Consider the following 14405-nt stretch of genomic DNA (forward strand, 5'->3'; position numbering starts at 1 on the left):
TCTTTGTATGCCTCACATGACCTGAACACATCCCTGACATCACAGTCGTCGTTCGGTTGTTTAAGCTACAGCAGTGCGAGATAAAAAATGCAATTATAAATATATTGCCTCTTGTCGCAATCCATGCAGCTGTCTAGTCTTTCTAATGTACTGCGCATCATTCTAACCGAAAGAAACAACTAAAATTTTGTTGTCTCTACTCCTTTAATACCTACTGGGCCTTGACAATATAAAAAGCACCTAAACATATCAGCGAACTGAGCTGCCAACCTTCAAAAATGTATCCACAAGCTCTTTTCACATTGTGCTTTTAAATATTTTGCCTCATACTCGTGATATACATATGTTCTGACTGTGCACATGTACAAAAACAGTAATTCAGGAACCAGCAGACACACCCATTCAGCAGCATGGCAAGCGAAGAATGAAAATTAGAATGCAGCTAGAAAGAAAAGGCACACAGCTTTTTCAGACCTTCTAATTTGAATACTTCAAACTTATGTGGCCAACTGTAAATGTTTCCTTACTGAAATCCCACACTCCTTTAGACGTTTGCCATAAACCAGAAAATAATTTGTCAAAATGCTTCCCTCTAAAGCCATGTTTACATTTCATGCATTTTTAAGCTCTTCACTGTATGCAGAGAAGCATGTCACATGCATGGCGTGTTGATGTTTGGTTTATGCTGCTTCTTCACTTTATATTGAAAGGTCATGGCTACTCTTTTTTTGTGTGTGTCCATTGCCCCACAGAGCTGCCATCTATGGAGCAAGCTTATTTGCATTTAAAGGTCGCTTGCCTAGTCACTGCTGACTCCACACAAAACAGATTTTCCCCTCAAAACTGGCAACGTGCAGTAAAAGCAGGCGTGCAATTAATGTGACACCTCATACACTTTGTAATGATGCAGTGGCCTACATAAGGCCAAGCCAGCATGCTATTCATGTATGCGCACAAATTATATTCACTTATACAATGCTAATGTCAAAAATAAACCCTTCTAGCTACAAATGTTAATGCAGTGCATTACGGCATGCATGGCATCCAACGTCCCTGTACAACATACTTTTACTAATAAGGCTAAAACAGTGCACCTGCACAAGGATGAAGGAAGATGAGACAAGACGCAGCATCTTCCTTATGCAGGTGTGCTGTTTTGCCTTATTATGTCATACCAACTTGCCTATCAGTCTGTGTTTTTACTAACTGCTGCAGCAGAAAAAACAGCTGTGAAATTTGGAATGCATTCATGGCGCCTAGAAATTGAAGCTCAGAAAATGTAACACACAGAGAGTGCAAGAAACTGATCATCCGGAGTATTTACGTTTCTCTCTGTGTTGTGTTTTACTTACCCTGCAATAACCCAACATCATTCCCAAACAAACCCAAGGGCCACTCTGGCTACGCGGATGCTGAAAGCCTAAGTCAAGCCTCCCACTTCATCACAAACCATTACAGAAATGACAGAGCAAGCAAAACAAGTTTAGGCCTTGTCTGGCTTTATTCCAATGCTGAACGTTACATGAAATACACCAAGAACCACACGTTCTACTTAATGAGTATAAAAACACTTCACCAAATAGATAAAAGAAAAGCAGCTTTCTAGATATTCAAAGGTTCGGTGGTGTGACCATACTACGACATTTGCTAAACGCCTATCAGCGAAGAAAGCGGCGTACAGTTCATGTGGCACGATGCGTCGAGTTGCGTGAATTAGGTCTCTTCGTGGGCAACGCTACGGCGTCGTACAAAGCAGCTGTGGCCTACCGTGTGTTTTGCGCAACATGGGTGTCAACGCGAAGTAATCCATTACAGCTTGGCTAGTTGGTGGGTAGACACTGCAGGCATATTAAACATTATGACGGAAGATGTGTTGTCCTTTCAAAGGCTAGCGTGTACGTCCAGTCCGCCTTCCTTCCGCATTTTAATTTTTTTTAGCATAGCTTGTCGCCGGTGGGCACACATGCAGGACTCCAGGAACATAACATATATGTACCGCAACTGCCAAATGGCTCGCAGTACCCACCATTTTTATGCATACGAGCTCATCCTATCAGTACGTAGAGGTCAGAATCAGTTACGCGCAACACAAGGAAACATAATTTTTGACACTCATCCAATGCTTCAAACCATTGCCTCCTTCTAGAGGAGGCAATGTTCAAACACGAGATACAATACCGAAAGGTGCCGAAGAGAACTAAAGTAACCTCAAATTCAGTCGAGCACCGCCTTGCTAAACGTCTCTAGGGGCTTCCGATATCATACCACGGCTGGAACAGGTCGCACTGCAAACTTGCATAATAAAGACAACACTAGGGCACTGGGGTACAAGTCCGGACGTTAGCGCGGTCAATATTACTCGTCATTGCACCAACCTTTGATGACTTTCACGGCAGCACTTACTCCACACGTCAATGCACCGCGCGGTAAACAGCCATCGCAGCCATGTCAACAAACCACCGTGGCGTTGGCGATGACAACGATGGTCACCGTGGCAACCGTGGAGACGCCAGCGACCTAGAAACTATGGCTAGGGACGTTTCAAAATTTTGCGACGCCATTTTTACCTAATTTTGCAACAAAAAGTACCCAGAAATGTATCTAAACAAACGCTATTTTGGAATGACGTCATTAAAAGTCACGTGACACGAGGATCGCCTTCCTCCATTTAGCCTTACGCGGTGCCGCGCGCGCTGCTGCAGTACCGGTTTGGCATGAAGGGAACTTTGAGCGGCGGTGCTTTCCCGCATACTCTTTGCCACCGGTGTGGCCGTCCCTTTCGCGGCGGGGTTTGCGCCGCCAGCGGCGTGCCGCGTGTTTTTCCGCTAGTGTGTTCGTACCATTACACGCTACGCCACATACACGCAATCACGCTGCCCGAACACAACCTCCAGTATCACTCAAAATTTATGACTGCACAGAAAACATAGTACGCTCATAGAGCTGATCTATGCCGCATAGTCTAGACAATGAACACTGTGAAGGTACTTTCTGAGCATGAAGTTCAGTGGTTGGCGATTTCTTGATTCTCGTGTCAGCAGCATTCTATCCATTTGCTTTCCGTTGTGCCTCAGTCAGGCTGGCGCGTCGCATATCATCTCGGCAGCTGCCGCTCTCTGTGCAGGCTGGTTGCGCGCATTGGTTCGCCACGTGTTTTTTCTGGTTCGCCGGTGACGATTAGTTTCAGCTTCCAGTAGTGTTTGCGAACGACTTTTTGCTCCTCATCCAACACTCGTTTACGCGGTGGTTGGGTGTAGGCTGCGGCTGCCTAATCAGTCGTTAGCGCGCTTGTACATGTACGGAGCGGCGACCCGCCTCTTCTACGCAGCAGTGATGGCCAACACGGCTAAGCACGCCGCGTCCGAGTTTCGGCACCAGAAAATAACCGAGAAGGTCTCGGGCAATTAGAGCGGAAAAGGTTCGTTTATTCCTCCCACGCTCCTGCCTCTCCTCCCACGCACCCCTCCTCTTGCGTTCTTCGTGGTCTCCTCACCCTTCTCTCCTCGCATCAAAAACTGACGTCGCCTTAAAAGAAGAAGACCAGGCAGAGGAAGTAGAGGAAGCAGTACACGAAGCTTCGGATGCGCTTCACGCGAACGCGCGCCAGATAAACTGGATTTTATGGGCAATAATGGCTGTTATAGTGAAAAAAAGAGACACAGGCAACAAACGCGTACGGAAACGATCCTCTCATACAAGCATAAGTGCAGATATGACAAAAAATAATTAGTAACTATAATAAATCCGCATCGTTCAGCTGACATGTTTTACGAACCGACAGCAATATCGCACTCAACAATGTTTCTTGCAAAATGACAACTCATTTAACAGCCTGACATTTTAGTGTCGAGTAAGGCTTACCCATTGGGCTGCTACGCTGTGATTATGCTAGCACAGATCATATATAAACTTACGAAGATAACCAGACAATTTAACGAAGGATGAGGAAGGAATGCACACACGACGACTGGACTGTAAGTGCGCTTTATTCATAAAAATATGTCGCTCGGCAAGGCTAACAGGGCGTGCGCAGCGCATGCATCCAGCGTCAATCACCCGACAATGACAACAGAAGACAGCAGATCGATCGCCAGTAATCTAAAAACCCAGATCCTTTCTCGAGGAAGCAGACCAAAGTTATGCTAATACAATCATTACCATGCATTCAGAGGAAGTATGCTTCCAGAATTTCGTGCTCTTCTTTGCCCCTGCCACTATAGCCTTACTATCGAGGGAGAGTCCCCAGGATGCGCGCGGCAGTCGAAGCTTTGATCGTCCGGAAGTTCGAGAACACATTTGTGGAGTTAAAACTTGGTCTTCGCTTCTCAAATGAGTGCTAGTGGAATCAGGCGATCGTCCGCATGCTACATCGTAGCTGTGCGCCAATGTCGCCATTCGCGCGCCCTGGGGAGTTTTCTCCACGGCTGTACTTTAGTGCATCTTCATAATAGCCCCAGCTTCCAACGTATCTTTGAAAAAACACAAGCTTTCAATTCATCCTCGGCTCTACTGGCCGTATAATTTTCGAAGCATCTTTCCGACCTCATCGCATTCTTAGCTAACCGTGCAGCATCCCGTGCACAACTGCAGAGTTGCACTTTTGTCGTGCGATTTTCCTTTTTAGGTTTCCGGAGTGCTTCCCTACATCTTATGCAGTCGGACTGCTTTTCTGTCGGGTCGTTTGATGTGCTTATATCTCGCGCTTGCCGCTAATTTTGTTGCGATGACTTACATCACATCTAAGGACTTTTTTATTTGTTCATTTTTTTTCTTTTACACGTTTCACAAATGCTGTCTGGACTTTTTGACAGCCTGTTTACTTTTCACTCGTCATACACTTGTATGTGTTCTTGTTTCTTTGGCGATCCATATTGTTTTCTGCATTTTTGTGACTGATCCTTGTTTATACAACAACTGGTTGCTACAGTTTTTGTATGATTTCGTAGTTTACCAATGTACAGGCGCGGCCATAAGTAAACGGAGCACGTTATTGCGCTATCAGCATGCACATACAACTGTTAGAAATTTCAATTAGGTGACGCGTGAAAAATATTCGAAGACAGTTGCGCGCACCGTTTACTTTTGTCCGCGCCTGTACCTCGATGACTTAGTGCTCCACTCGGGAGCGTGTATGATTCATTCAATAAATAAATAAATTGTGGAGCTCAGATACGATTAACTAGGACGACCAACGCAGCACAACCCGACAATAGGAAGTTGGCGTCTATGTACTTAGTATTTATTTTGGCACATTTTAAAGAGACAGTGTTAAAGACCGTGTTCACCAGAAAATCCGGTGTGGGCGTTGTTGTCATTGTGGGCTAAAAATCTCGGGCATGGCTCTGGCAGGCGGTCCCCAGAGAGCAACCTAGGAGGCAGGTGGGCCACCCAGGTCATGCGACCTTGCGGTGTCGTCACAACCTGCCCACCGTGGCAGGTGGCAGTTAAATTAATGACTGGTCGCTCGGGAAGAGCAATCTGGGCCGCACAAGGCTCACCGCTGGTAGCACCTTCCATCGCAGGGCAGTGGTGCATCGCTTAACCGCTGTACCACTGCGCCAGGTGGGGTATGAGGACTCCTAGGGATCTATGAATGTAATGTAGTGAATGACCTCCTGCATATTTAGGAATTAATCCATTACGCTATAGCGTCACAACCTTAAGGCGGAGCTTAAGTCTCCCCTCCAATTTTTAAAATTTGGAAGGGGATCTTTGTGCAGCGACAGAGAATACCATGAAGTGTAAAATTTATTAGGACTTAGTCTAACCGTTTGCTGTCTTGCAGGCACACTTACACCTTCGGAATTCAATAGTTGATTGCACAGAATTAGTACAAATGCGCGAAAATAGCGAAGCGATATATTATGGCGCCATATACAAAGTGACGTATTCAGGTGTTAGCGTTGGCAGACGAACAAAAGATTCGACGCAACCAAAATGGGAAAGGAGACTGGCTGGAACAATTGACGAACTAAAAGGCAAGAACACTCGCAGCGATAAAGGCACGCAACGACTACGTGCCATATTTAAGTCCGAGACAGTCACGTTCAGCGTGTGGTGACTACCGTGCAACGGGAGAATAGCGTGCTTTGGCTGATCCACCGCTACACGATCCACCCGTCAGGCACGCCTAGATCTAAAGTGTCTTTTTCTGACTTCCGATCGAAATCGATGACCGGCTCGCCTTGACTTTCCTGGACACTTTTGAGGGGCAAGGCTTCGGCAAACCTTTGACATGGGCGGTTTCCTGTGCTGTCGCAGCAGCATCAGTCTTCTGCGCGGCCGCTTCCATCGTTGTGGCGTTGACTCGCGGTTTAGAGCGAGGCAGTTTGGCGTTAGCACCGGCCGTCTCTCGCTCATGCTCGCTGGCGGCCGAAAGTACACTGGGCGCGTCTTTCGCTGCGCCTAGGTCGCTAGACTTTGCAGAAGCATTGTCCGATTCGGGCCCCTTGTGGCTAGAATCGGAACTCGCCGTCGACTGAAATAAAAAAAAACAGAGAATAATAAAAGGCGAAAAAAGAACGCTGGCAACGTAATTTTGCTCCAGCCAATACCCAGCCGGTACTAACCAGTACCAGCCAGTATATACCCGTCGTGCCTGGAGACGCGAATATTTCGTGAGCTGAATAACCAAACCTCGCATTTCGTGAAAACCGGAAATATTCGAGCACTTGGGCTATGCCTGCAGCTAAGGCGCCGCCGCAGTGTCTCAGTGGTTATGGCACTCGGCTGCTGACCCGAAAGACGCGAGTTCGATCCCGGTCACGGTGGTCGAATTTCAATGGACGCGAAATTCTAGAGCCCTGCGTACTACGCGATGTCAATGCACGTTAAATAACCCCGGGTGGTCGAAATTTACGGAGCTCTTCACTACGGCGTCCCTCATAGCCCGAGTCGGTTTGGGACGTTAAACCTCCACAAGCCATAACCATGCAGCAAAGTTAGTTCCAAAAACTTCGATGCCCACTCTGGACCTTGCGAAAGCCGCCTAACGGCGATAATGACCACAAAAAACAGCGCTTCTTCAGGACGAAGAAAGCGCTTCGACAGGGAATGAAACGCTGTTTTTGGAGTACAAAAACCGACCAACTAGCCCAGCTTTAAAATGGTGACACTATTTCTCAGACTGGCTAGGTACTGCCCCTTGAAAGGAACATTCCTGTCATATAGTTTTTTTGAGCTTTTAATTGATAAATATATAGAGTTTCCATACCGCTGATCTCCATTTCTCAGAACGTACGAAAACCGACAGTCTTGTATCACTAATCATGCGGCGCTCCCTCCATATGATGTGGACCGAACTACAACGTTGTTGATCGTGTTGAATGCCACATAAATAAGCGTGTCCGCCAAGACCTCCTTGCGCTGCTTCTTTTCTGGCACAATGATTTCGCCGCAACACTAAACAGTGCAAAGAGAAGTGATGTAAGGTCTACTGTCTCGCGAATTAGAAACAGCGCGTCATTTCAAACTGCGTGATGTTTCACTCAAGTGCGAAAGACGCCACCAACGTTTTCGTGGCCGTTACGAGTGCTCCGTGTCTTTCTTGTCGCGATGAGGACAACGTGGAGACTGCAGAGTCACAGTAAGGCCACTCGGCAGGCACAGTGAGAACCTCCCTGTAATAGCGCTGTCATCCCACCGCGGTGTACCACAAGGAAGGCAGTTTTTTTTCGCATATATGTTTCATTTGACAGTTTAAAAAGTAGTATAGAGCGTGATAAGGATAAGAGGACACGTATTAGCGTAGACGCATAGCGGATTAACGCATGCCTGCTGCGCACGCGCAGTTGCACGATGTGGAGCAAGGTGGAGCAGGCCGCACGCGCCTGCCCGGCGCGTGTGGAGCATGGTTTAGACCAGGGGTTCTCAAACTTTTTTGCTTGGAGGAACCCCAAAAGCCTTCAATAAATTCCAGGGAACCCTGCACCCCCCCCCCCCCCCCCCGCTTTCACTTACCAGCAATATTGTCGAGTGCATTTTTGCAAAGAGAGAGTGTCAAAGGTTAAATGTTTATTGCACAGATTAATACAAATACTAATGTGATGGGTGGCACTGCTTCCCTTTTAAAAGCAAGTCAAAGCGTGGCTCAGTAGCACTCAGAGCCAGTCTCATATCAGCTGCCGGGTCAGGGCCGGTGAGGGTTCTCGCGGAACACAAGAAGACAGCCCGCGGAACCCCTGTGTTCCGCGGAACCCAGTTTGAGAACCCCTGGTTTAGACAGTAGGATTTCTAGCAGAATTATACCACTTCTTTATGCTTTGAAGGCTGTGCAAGGGGTCGGGAAAATAGTTCTTATTGCTTCAAAAAATTATGCCACAAGATACCGGAGATGCCCATCCTATCGGTTTACATTTTTATTGGCGTCTTTCACCTGGATACTTATATGGTGCGGGTTGAGGCAACTTCTTGGCCTCAGTAGATGAAATTGTGCACGCATTATACCGCGTACTCTTGACAGCGTAGGTGATGCAGAACCGCGAAAAGTCAACAGCTAGGTACTTCTCAGCGCCTCGTAAGCTTTGGTACTGTATATTACTTGCGTGCCAGCCATACGAACAGGGGCTGATTACGCGCAACAGGTTTCGAACAAAGAAAACCACTTTGTGGACCAAAACCTATGCGCATAAACATCACATCTTTGTGAACGCGGCGACATTTTTTTCGGTGGCGATTAAATGTTGCACAGTCTTGCAAATACTTTTTTTTTATCTGCAGTGTGGGGCAACAAACATCGCAAAGACTTGGGCTGGTACAGAGGGACGACCTTTTTCCTTCGGTGCAATTTAGTGACTGTCACCGTCCTCTCCGACAGGCCGATCCTGGTGAGAGCAAAGGTTTAAGCCAGTAACCAAGATGAAAAAGGAATAGAATTGGGATGGAATCGTTACATTGTGCCGCATACGGATATCGCTGTTACGCTATCCCGTATGGACAGGGTGGTACAGCGTCCCAAACGCTGCCACGTTCAGGGTATATTGGCCTCTACCACGGGTAACATGCCATGGGTACGCAGTTAAACTGGCGGCGGCCAGTAAGTTCCAACTAAAGCGACCTCCCGAGTACCTTGTTGCTCTGCGACGACTTCGTGCTGTGAACGCTAGCCACTCCCGGCTGGCTTTTGGTGCTGGAGGAGAGCCGTGACGCCTCGGGAGCTGCTTTTACAGCGGGCAGAGCAGGGTGGCTGCCTACCGGGAAGTTTGGTGCTCGGCTTTGCATGCGGCTAGACTCCGGGTAGAAAAATCGGCTGCCCTCGGTTCGGTCGGCATCTCCTGCAGTGGTGTCAGCTGGCTTCCAGCCGGACCGGCCGGCGTCAGCTGCGGCGGCGTCAGCTGTGCTGACGCCGGGACGACTCCTTTCAGGTCGATTTGCATCCAGCTGACTCGCATCGGCTCGACTATATTCGAATGGCTTTGTGTTGAGTTCGACAGCAGCTGCAACATGAGGCTCGTCATTTGTCCCGGCGAAGCACCTGCAGGAGAATACAATAGCCAGGATGAGCAAGCGAAGCCATCTGGAGTTTAATTATGCAGGTGCAGTCTTTGGCAAGCTAGCCTGAAATGTCGCAGCGGGGACCCAGAACTACTGGGCAGCAGTGTAGCTACGATTACATGAACCAATAACGAGACAAACACTGACACTAGACTGCAGACAAGCGCGACTGGATAAGCAGATTCGGCATTAGACGAGGCGAAGGGTGCGCCTTCGTTGCACCGTCTTACACCATTCCTACCGTCCGTCTGTTAGCTTTCTACAGTCGAAAAACATTTTTATCACGTTTGCTTCCGTCGCTTAGTTTCGAAAATGTGGCTCACAAGCGTTGTCACCGCAAGGTGGTTCTATCCGAAACGAGTAGGTCCTCGAGGAACCAGTCTATCTGCGCAGTGCATGTCAGACACGCACCACGCATATATAGGTTTTCGCGGCTCCGTTAGAACGCACAGACAGTACCCGAGTTTTCGCGTTCCGGTGTTCCTGCCAGCCATGATTGAGATAGCACGAGTTTGTATTATGGCATCCATGAGATAAATAATTGTTCAACGGTCGCTTGACACAGGTTCTCTGCCTGCTGATAAGGAAGTTTATTCTACTCCATAACTCAGTTCCAAGGCACAAACCACCAAAATACCGGCCTATATCGCTGGCTAGCATCCTGTGCAAAATTTTAGGACACATTATTTCGTATTTCGCTAATTTTCTAGGCTAGAAAATTGTTTTACACAGTCGCAGCATAGCTTTCAGAAGGTCTACTAATGCTAAACGCCACTTTTATCACTGACGCATTAGCTAAACAACCTTTTTGAGCGTTGATCTTTCCTGCGGCATAACATTTATTTTTCAAAATCTTTTGAATAGATATGCCAAAAACTACTTCTTCATAAACTACATTACCTAAACACTGATAATTATTCTTAAAGATTGCTTCTACTGTGAACATTCTCAGTTCGCAGTTTACAAAACTGACTGTCCTAGTCGAACAAGGTATGCCACCCGTCTGGTGTGCCACAAGTTTCTATTCTAGGTCTTCAATCTTCTCATCTGTATAAACGCGTTGCCGCGCTGTGTTCTACGAATGCCGTTATCTCCCCTCGTTGCGCAGCTTTTCAAGGAAATAATTTCAAAGTGTTTCGTTTCAAATGAACCTCGAATATATAAGCGACAGCGCAAAGCATGGTGCATGAAACTGGATGTTAATAAGCTTACATTTATGCTTCATGGTGAAAAGAATTGCAGAGATGACTTACCTGTTTCCAGCCTCAGTAACGTACGCACCTTCAGATCTTTGCTTCATTACAAATACTTCGGCATCGACATCACTACCCTACTTACAACGTCTATGGTTCACAGCTACGAAGTCGACAACAAGCGTCTTTCAAGCGCTACAAGCTTCGTGATGACAAACCAACTCGCCCAACAACCACCCTGATCAGGTTCACAGCGCCTGCGTTATAAATAAGGTTGACCACATGTTGGCGTCGCGGTTACACACAATCAGCTTCGTTACCTTCATCCTTCAGGCATCATTTAAATGGCATCCTTGAGCGCTAGTCTTTTTCCTGCAAATGCATAAAATATGAACACATCCGAAGCTACAATGTAGCGGCTCTCTTTGAAATCATGAAAATTTTACACATGCATTCATTAAAACGTGTTCAAGATACTGGCATCATACTTTCTACATTGTCTTACTTCTACAGATCTGCTTCGATTACGACAATGAAAGAAGTCCTAGCTTGTCAACTTTCGGGAGATGTCGCAAAACGGTTCGCCTTGCCTCCTTCACGAGAATTTTCATCACTCCTGTTAGTGTGACTAAATGATCTTTTTTTCATCAGCAGCTTTCCTCCAGACCGCGGAGCGTTCTCGCAAGTTTGCATAGTCTCGTGCAAAACTGATCCTTTTTCATGGTCCACAATGATGCGCACATGTGCTGAGTGCAATCGTCTTTGCACCCAGCAATTATTATAAACCGCAATTTGAGAAGACTGTATTGACTTCGATCATCCTAAGAATTGTAACACCGCTCCCTGTTTGAGTGTATCTGCATCTATTTCAATTTTTCACTCCTGCCGCTTTTCTGCGTTATTTCTTACTTTTTTTTGTAATTAGCACTCTTTCCGTCTCGCCAAACGTATCTTTGTTGCTTTAGAGCCCATTTTCTGTATAATGATCCGGCTTCCAGGGAATGCAAGAGAAATTATTGAATAACAAGTTTTAATCGATCGTGCATTGCAAAATCTCCCGAGCTGTAATTATTGAAAGGCACTAGTGAGGAATAAGTCACTATTACGAGTAGGGATACTCCACGCGACGCCATCGCCTCAGATATACTGGGACCAGAGGAACACGCAACGCTTTACTCCGCACGTTGTCGGGACACTTTCAACAACTTGCATCAAAATTCTGCGCTTGACCTTACCTGCAGCAGTCAAAACCCTTGGGCACGTATCCCAGTCGAAAGGCTCTCTCCCAGAACAGGGAACCAGCCACGGTGGCAGCTAAGTTCAGCAACATGCACAGCGTGCGGTGCGGGAATTTCTGACCGACGTCCTCGTCGTACAGCGGCAGCTTGAGCACTACAGGCACGCGCAATGCCGGCTCACCGCACAGCAGTCGAATCAGCAGCCCTGTCGACACGCCTGGGCAATCGGAGTCACCAACAACCTCAGTTGCAGCAGATAAAAGGCATCTGCTGCAGCCAAGAACAAGATCCCACTAAATGTTTTTTTCGCACGTGTTTAAACGCCAGTATGGTAACATCCTAAAAATTTTTGAAGAGTTTGGCTTCAGACATAGGCTCACAACATGTGAGACAGGGAAAGTTTCCTTTAGATTTTTAGACATAAAGAGGAACAGGATCACAGATGCTGGCATTACAACCTAAGACAAATCAAGTCGATCGCAGGACACTTCAAGATAGCTAATAGTTGCGTTGCCCCGCCGTACCACAGGTATGCGCCCTAACAAAGTCCTGTTTTGACACGATAGACAACAGCTATTAAAGAAGTAAAAAGAATAAATTCGCATCCCGCCCAGAAACACAGCAGAGGTAAAAGCAAGAGGTTCGCTTTAGTCACGTATGTTTATCGCCTATCGCTTTGTTTGAATAAAGGGGCGAAGCATTATCAAGTTGATGTGATCTTTTCCGCACCCTTGAAATGAGTCCTCATCTGTACATCAGCACATCAGAATAACCGCAGTGCCCGTGGCAGTTGTACTTAAACACCGAAGGGAATCGTGTTCCCTGCTCTGAAAGCTGGTCTATGGTTTATTGGGGTTTAGCGTCCCAAAGCGACTCAGCCTATGAGGGACGCCGTAGTGAAGGGCTCCAGAAATTTCGACCACCTGGGGTTCTTTAACGTGCACTGACATCGCACAGTACACGGGCCTCTAGAACTTCTCCTCCAAAGAAATTCAGCCACCGCAGCCGGGATCGAACCCGCGTCTTTCGGGTCAGCAGCCGAGCGCCGTAACCACTGAGCCACCGCTGCGGGGCTGCTCTGAAAGCGTCGTGCATCATATTCCCTTATCCTGCGGCGTGCAGTACATAAAGCAGACAAGGCGATGTATGAACACATCCCTACTGAAAATCCCACGGCCATTTATACTGGAAATTCTAGTGGATATAGTGGAAAGATGATGACCATGCTGTAATAATAAGTGGAGACGCTGGAAAATGTAATGGCCATTGTGTAACCTGTGGGAGACACTGCAATCCGCGGTGTTGATGATGGCAACAATGCTAAATATGCCGGGGGACTTGGTGTACATAGCCTTCGCGAACAGAAAAATAACAGAAAATCAAGTACAGTTTACATCTTGCAGCCCACTGGCCACGTACGAGGAGTGGTCGTCAATGTGTGATAGAACCCGAGGTGGCGAAAGGTAGTCGAATCTTATTACATTGCAACAAATAGCGAAAGATATCGTCAGTGAACACCATAGCCCTTACAGATAAGGAGATTACATTCCTAGACACGAGTTAACCTCACATTGTTTTTTTTTTACCTGTGTGTTTTTTCTGCTCTGATTAGAACAGCATGTGCGTATAATTATTCAACCATGGTGAATAAAAGTCAGAGAGTCAGCTCTGGACCTGTTTCTACCTTCTTCGTCTTTGCGCTGCTGTGAGAAATGGACTCAACCTTTCTCATTTCTTAGCCTTCCACTGCTCTCCATGCACGATGAGATGTCTCTATTTCGCATGACCCATAAAAAAAAGTGCCACAGTCACCGCCACCTCCGCTTCGTTTCATTGAAACTGCTGTCTTGTACATTTCACCCCAGGTCTACAACTAGTTCTCAGTTTTATTCATAAGTTGAAACAACACAGATTGTAATATTTTCCTCAAAGCAGCTGCTGCGCTTACCGACCTTAGCCATTTTATAAACAAGTGAACTCGTCTTGTTACCTCTGAGGAATGTCAACCCACATTCATGGTGGGGGTATGTTTTATAGAATTTTTGTTGTAATTTCATTAAGAGTACTTGAATCAAGAAAGAGACATTCACTGATATTGCATGCTCTTGCTGTTCTACTATTGTACTGTTTTGCTTTTCTTTTTGGGGCCACACTCACGTTCTGTACCCCTCCCTACTCTACTCTGAATTCTCCGCAGCGGTGGCCTAGCGGCTTGAGCATCCGCCTCGCATGCAGGAGGTGCGGGGTTCGATACCCAGTGCCTCCGGGTACCCACCGGTGACACAATGGGTCCAAGGTTCCCCTAGCCTGGTGCTCGGCTTAATCAGGGTGAAATGTTTGGGAAATGGGTCCTTGACCGCGCCTTAAGTACACACAGAATTTTCTTGTGCCATATGGCTCTCTTTGGCCGCAGAAGCCGTTGCGCCATAAAAATTTGCTATCATCACTGCCATCATCTAATCCGAATTCCCCGAGGACGAAA

At 46.9% G+C, this 14405-nt stretch overlaps 1 protein-coding gene across 1 annotated transcript in view; it reads right to left on the reverse strand.

Annotated features, from left to right (window-relative positions):
* Positions 1 to 9045: 9045 nt before the first annotated feature.
* The window catches only part of LOC149358073 (high-affinity choline transporter 1-like), a 35269-nt gene continuing 29909 nt past the window's right edge, over positions 9046 to 14405 (reverse strand). Inside the window, exons 9-10 of the mRNA XM_089576722.1 lie at positions 11921 to 12140; positions 9046 to 9472 (exon numbers count right to left, since the gene is read on the reverse strand). Coding sequence (XP_089432848.1) covers positions 9046 to 9472; positions 11921 to 12140 — 647 coding nt within the window. The remainder of the gene's footprint in view (positions 9473 to 11920; positions 12141 to 14405) is intronic.

This window comes from Amblyomma mixtum, chromosome 3, assembly GCF_055824585.1.
Source record: "Amblyomma mixtum isolate Tamu chromosome 3, ASM5582458v1, whole genome shotgun sequence".
Taxonomy (NCBI): domain Eukaryota; kingdom Metazoa; phylum Arthropoda; class Arachnida; order Ixodida; family Ixodidae; genus Amblyomma; species Amblyomma mixtum.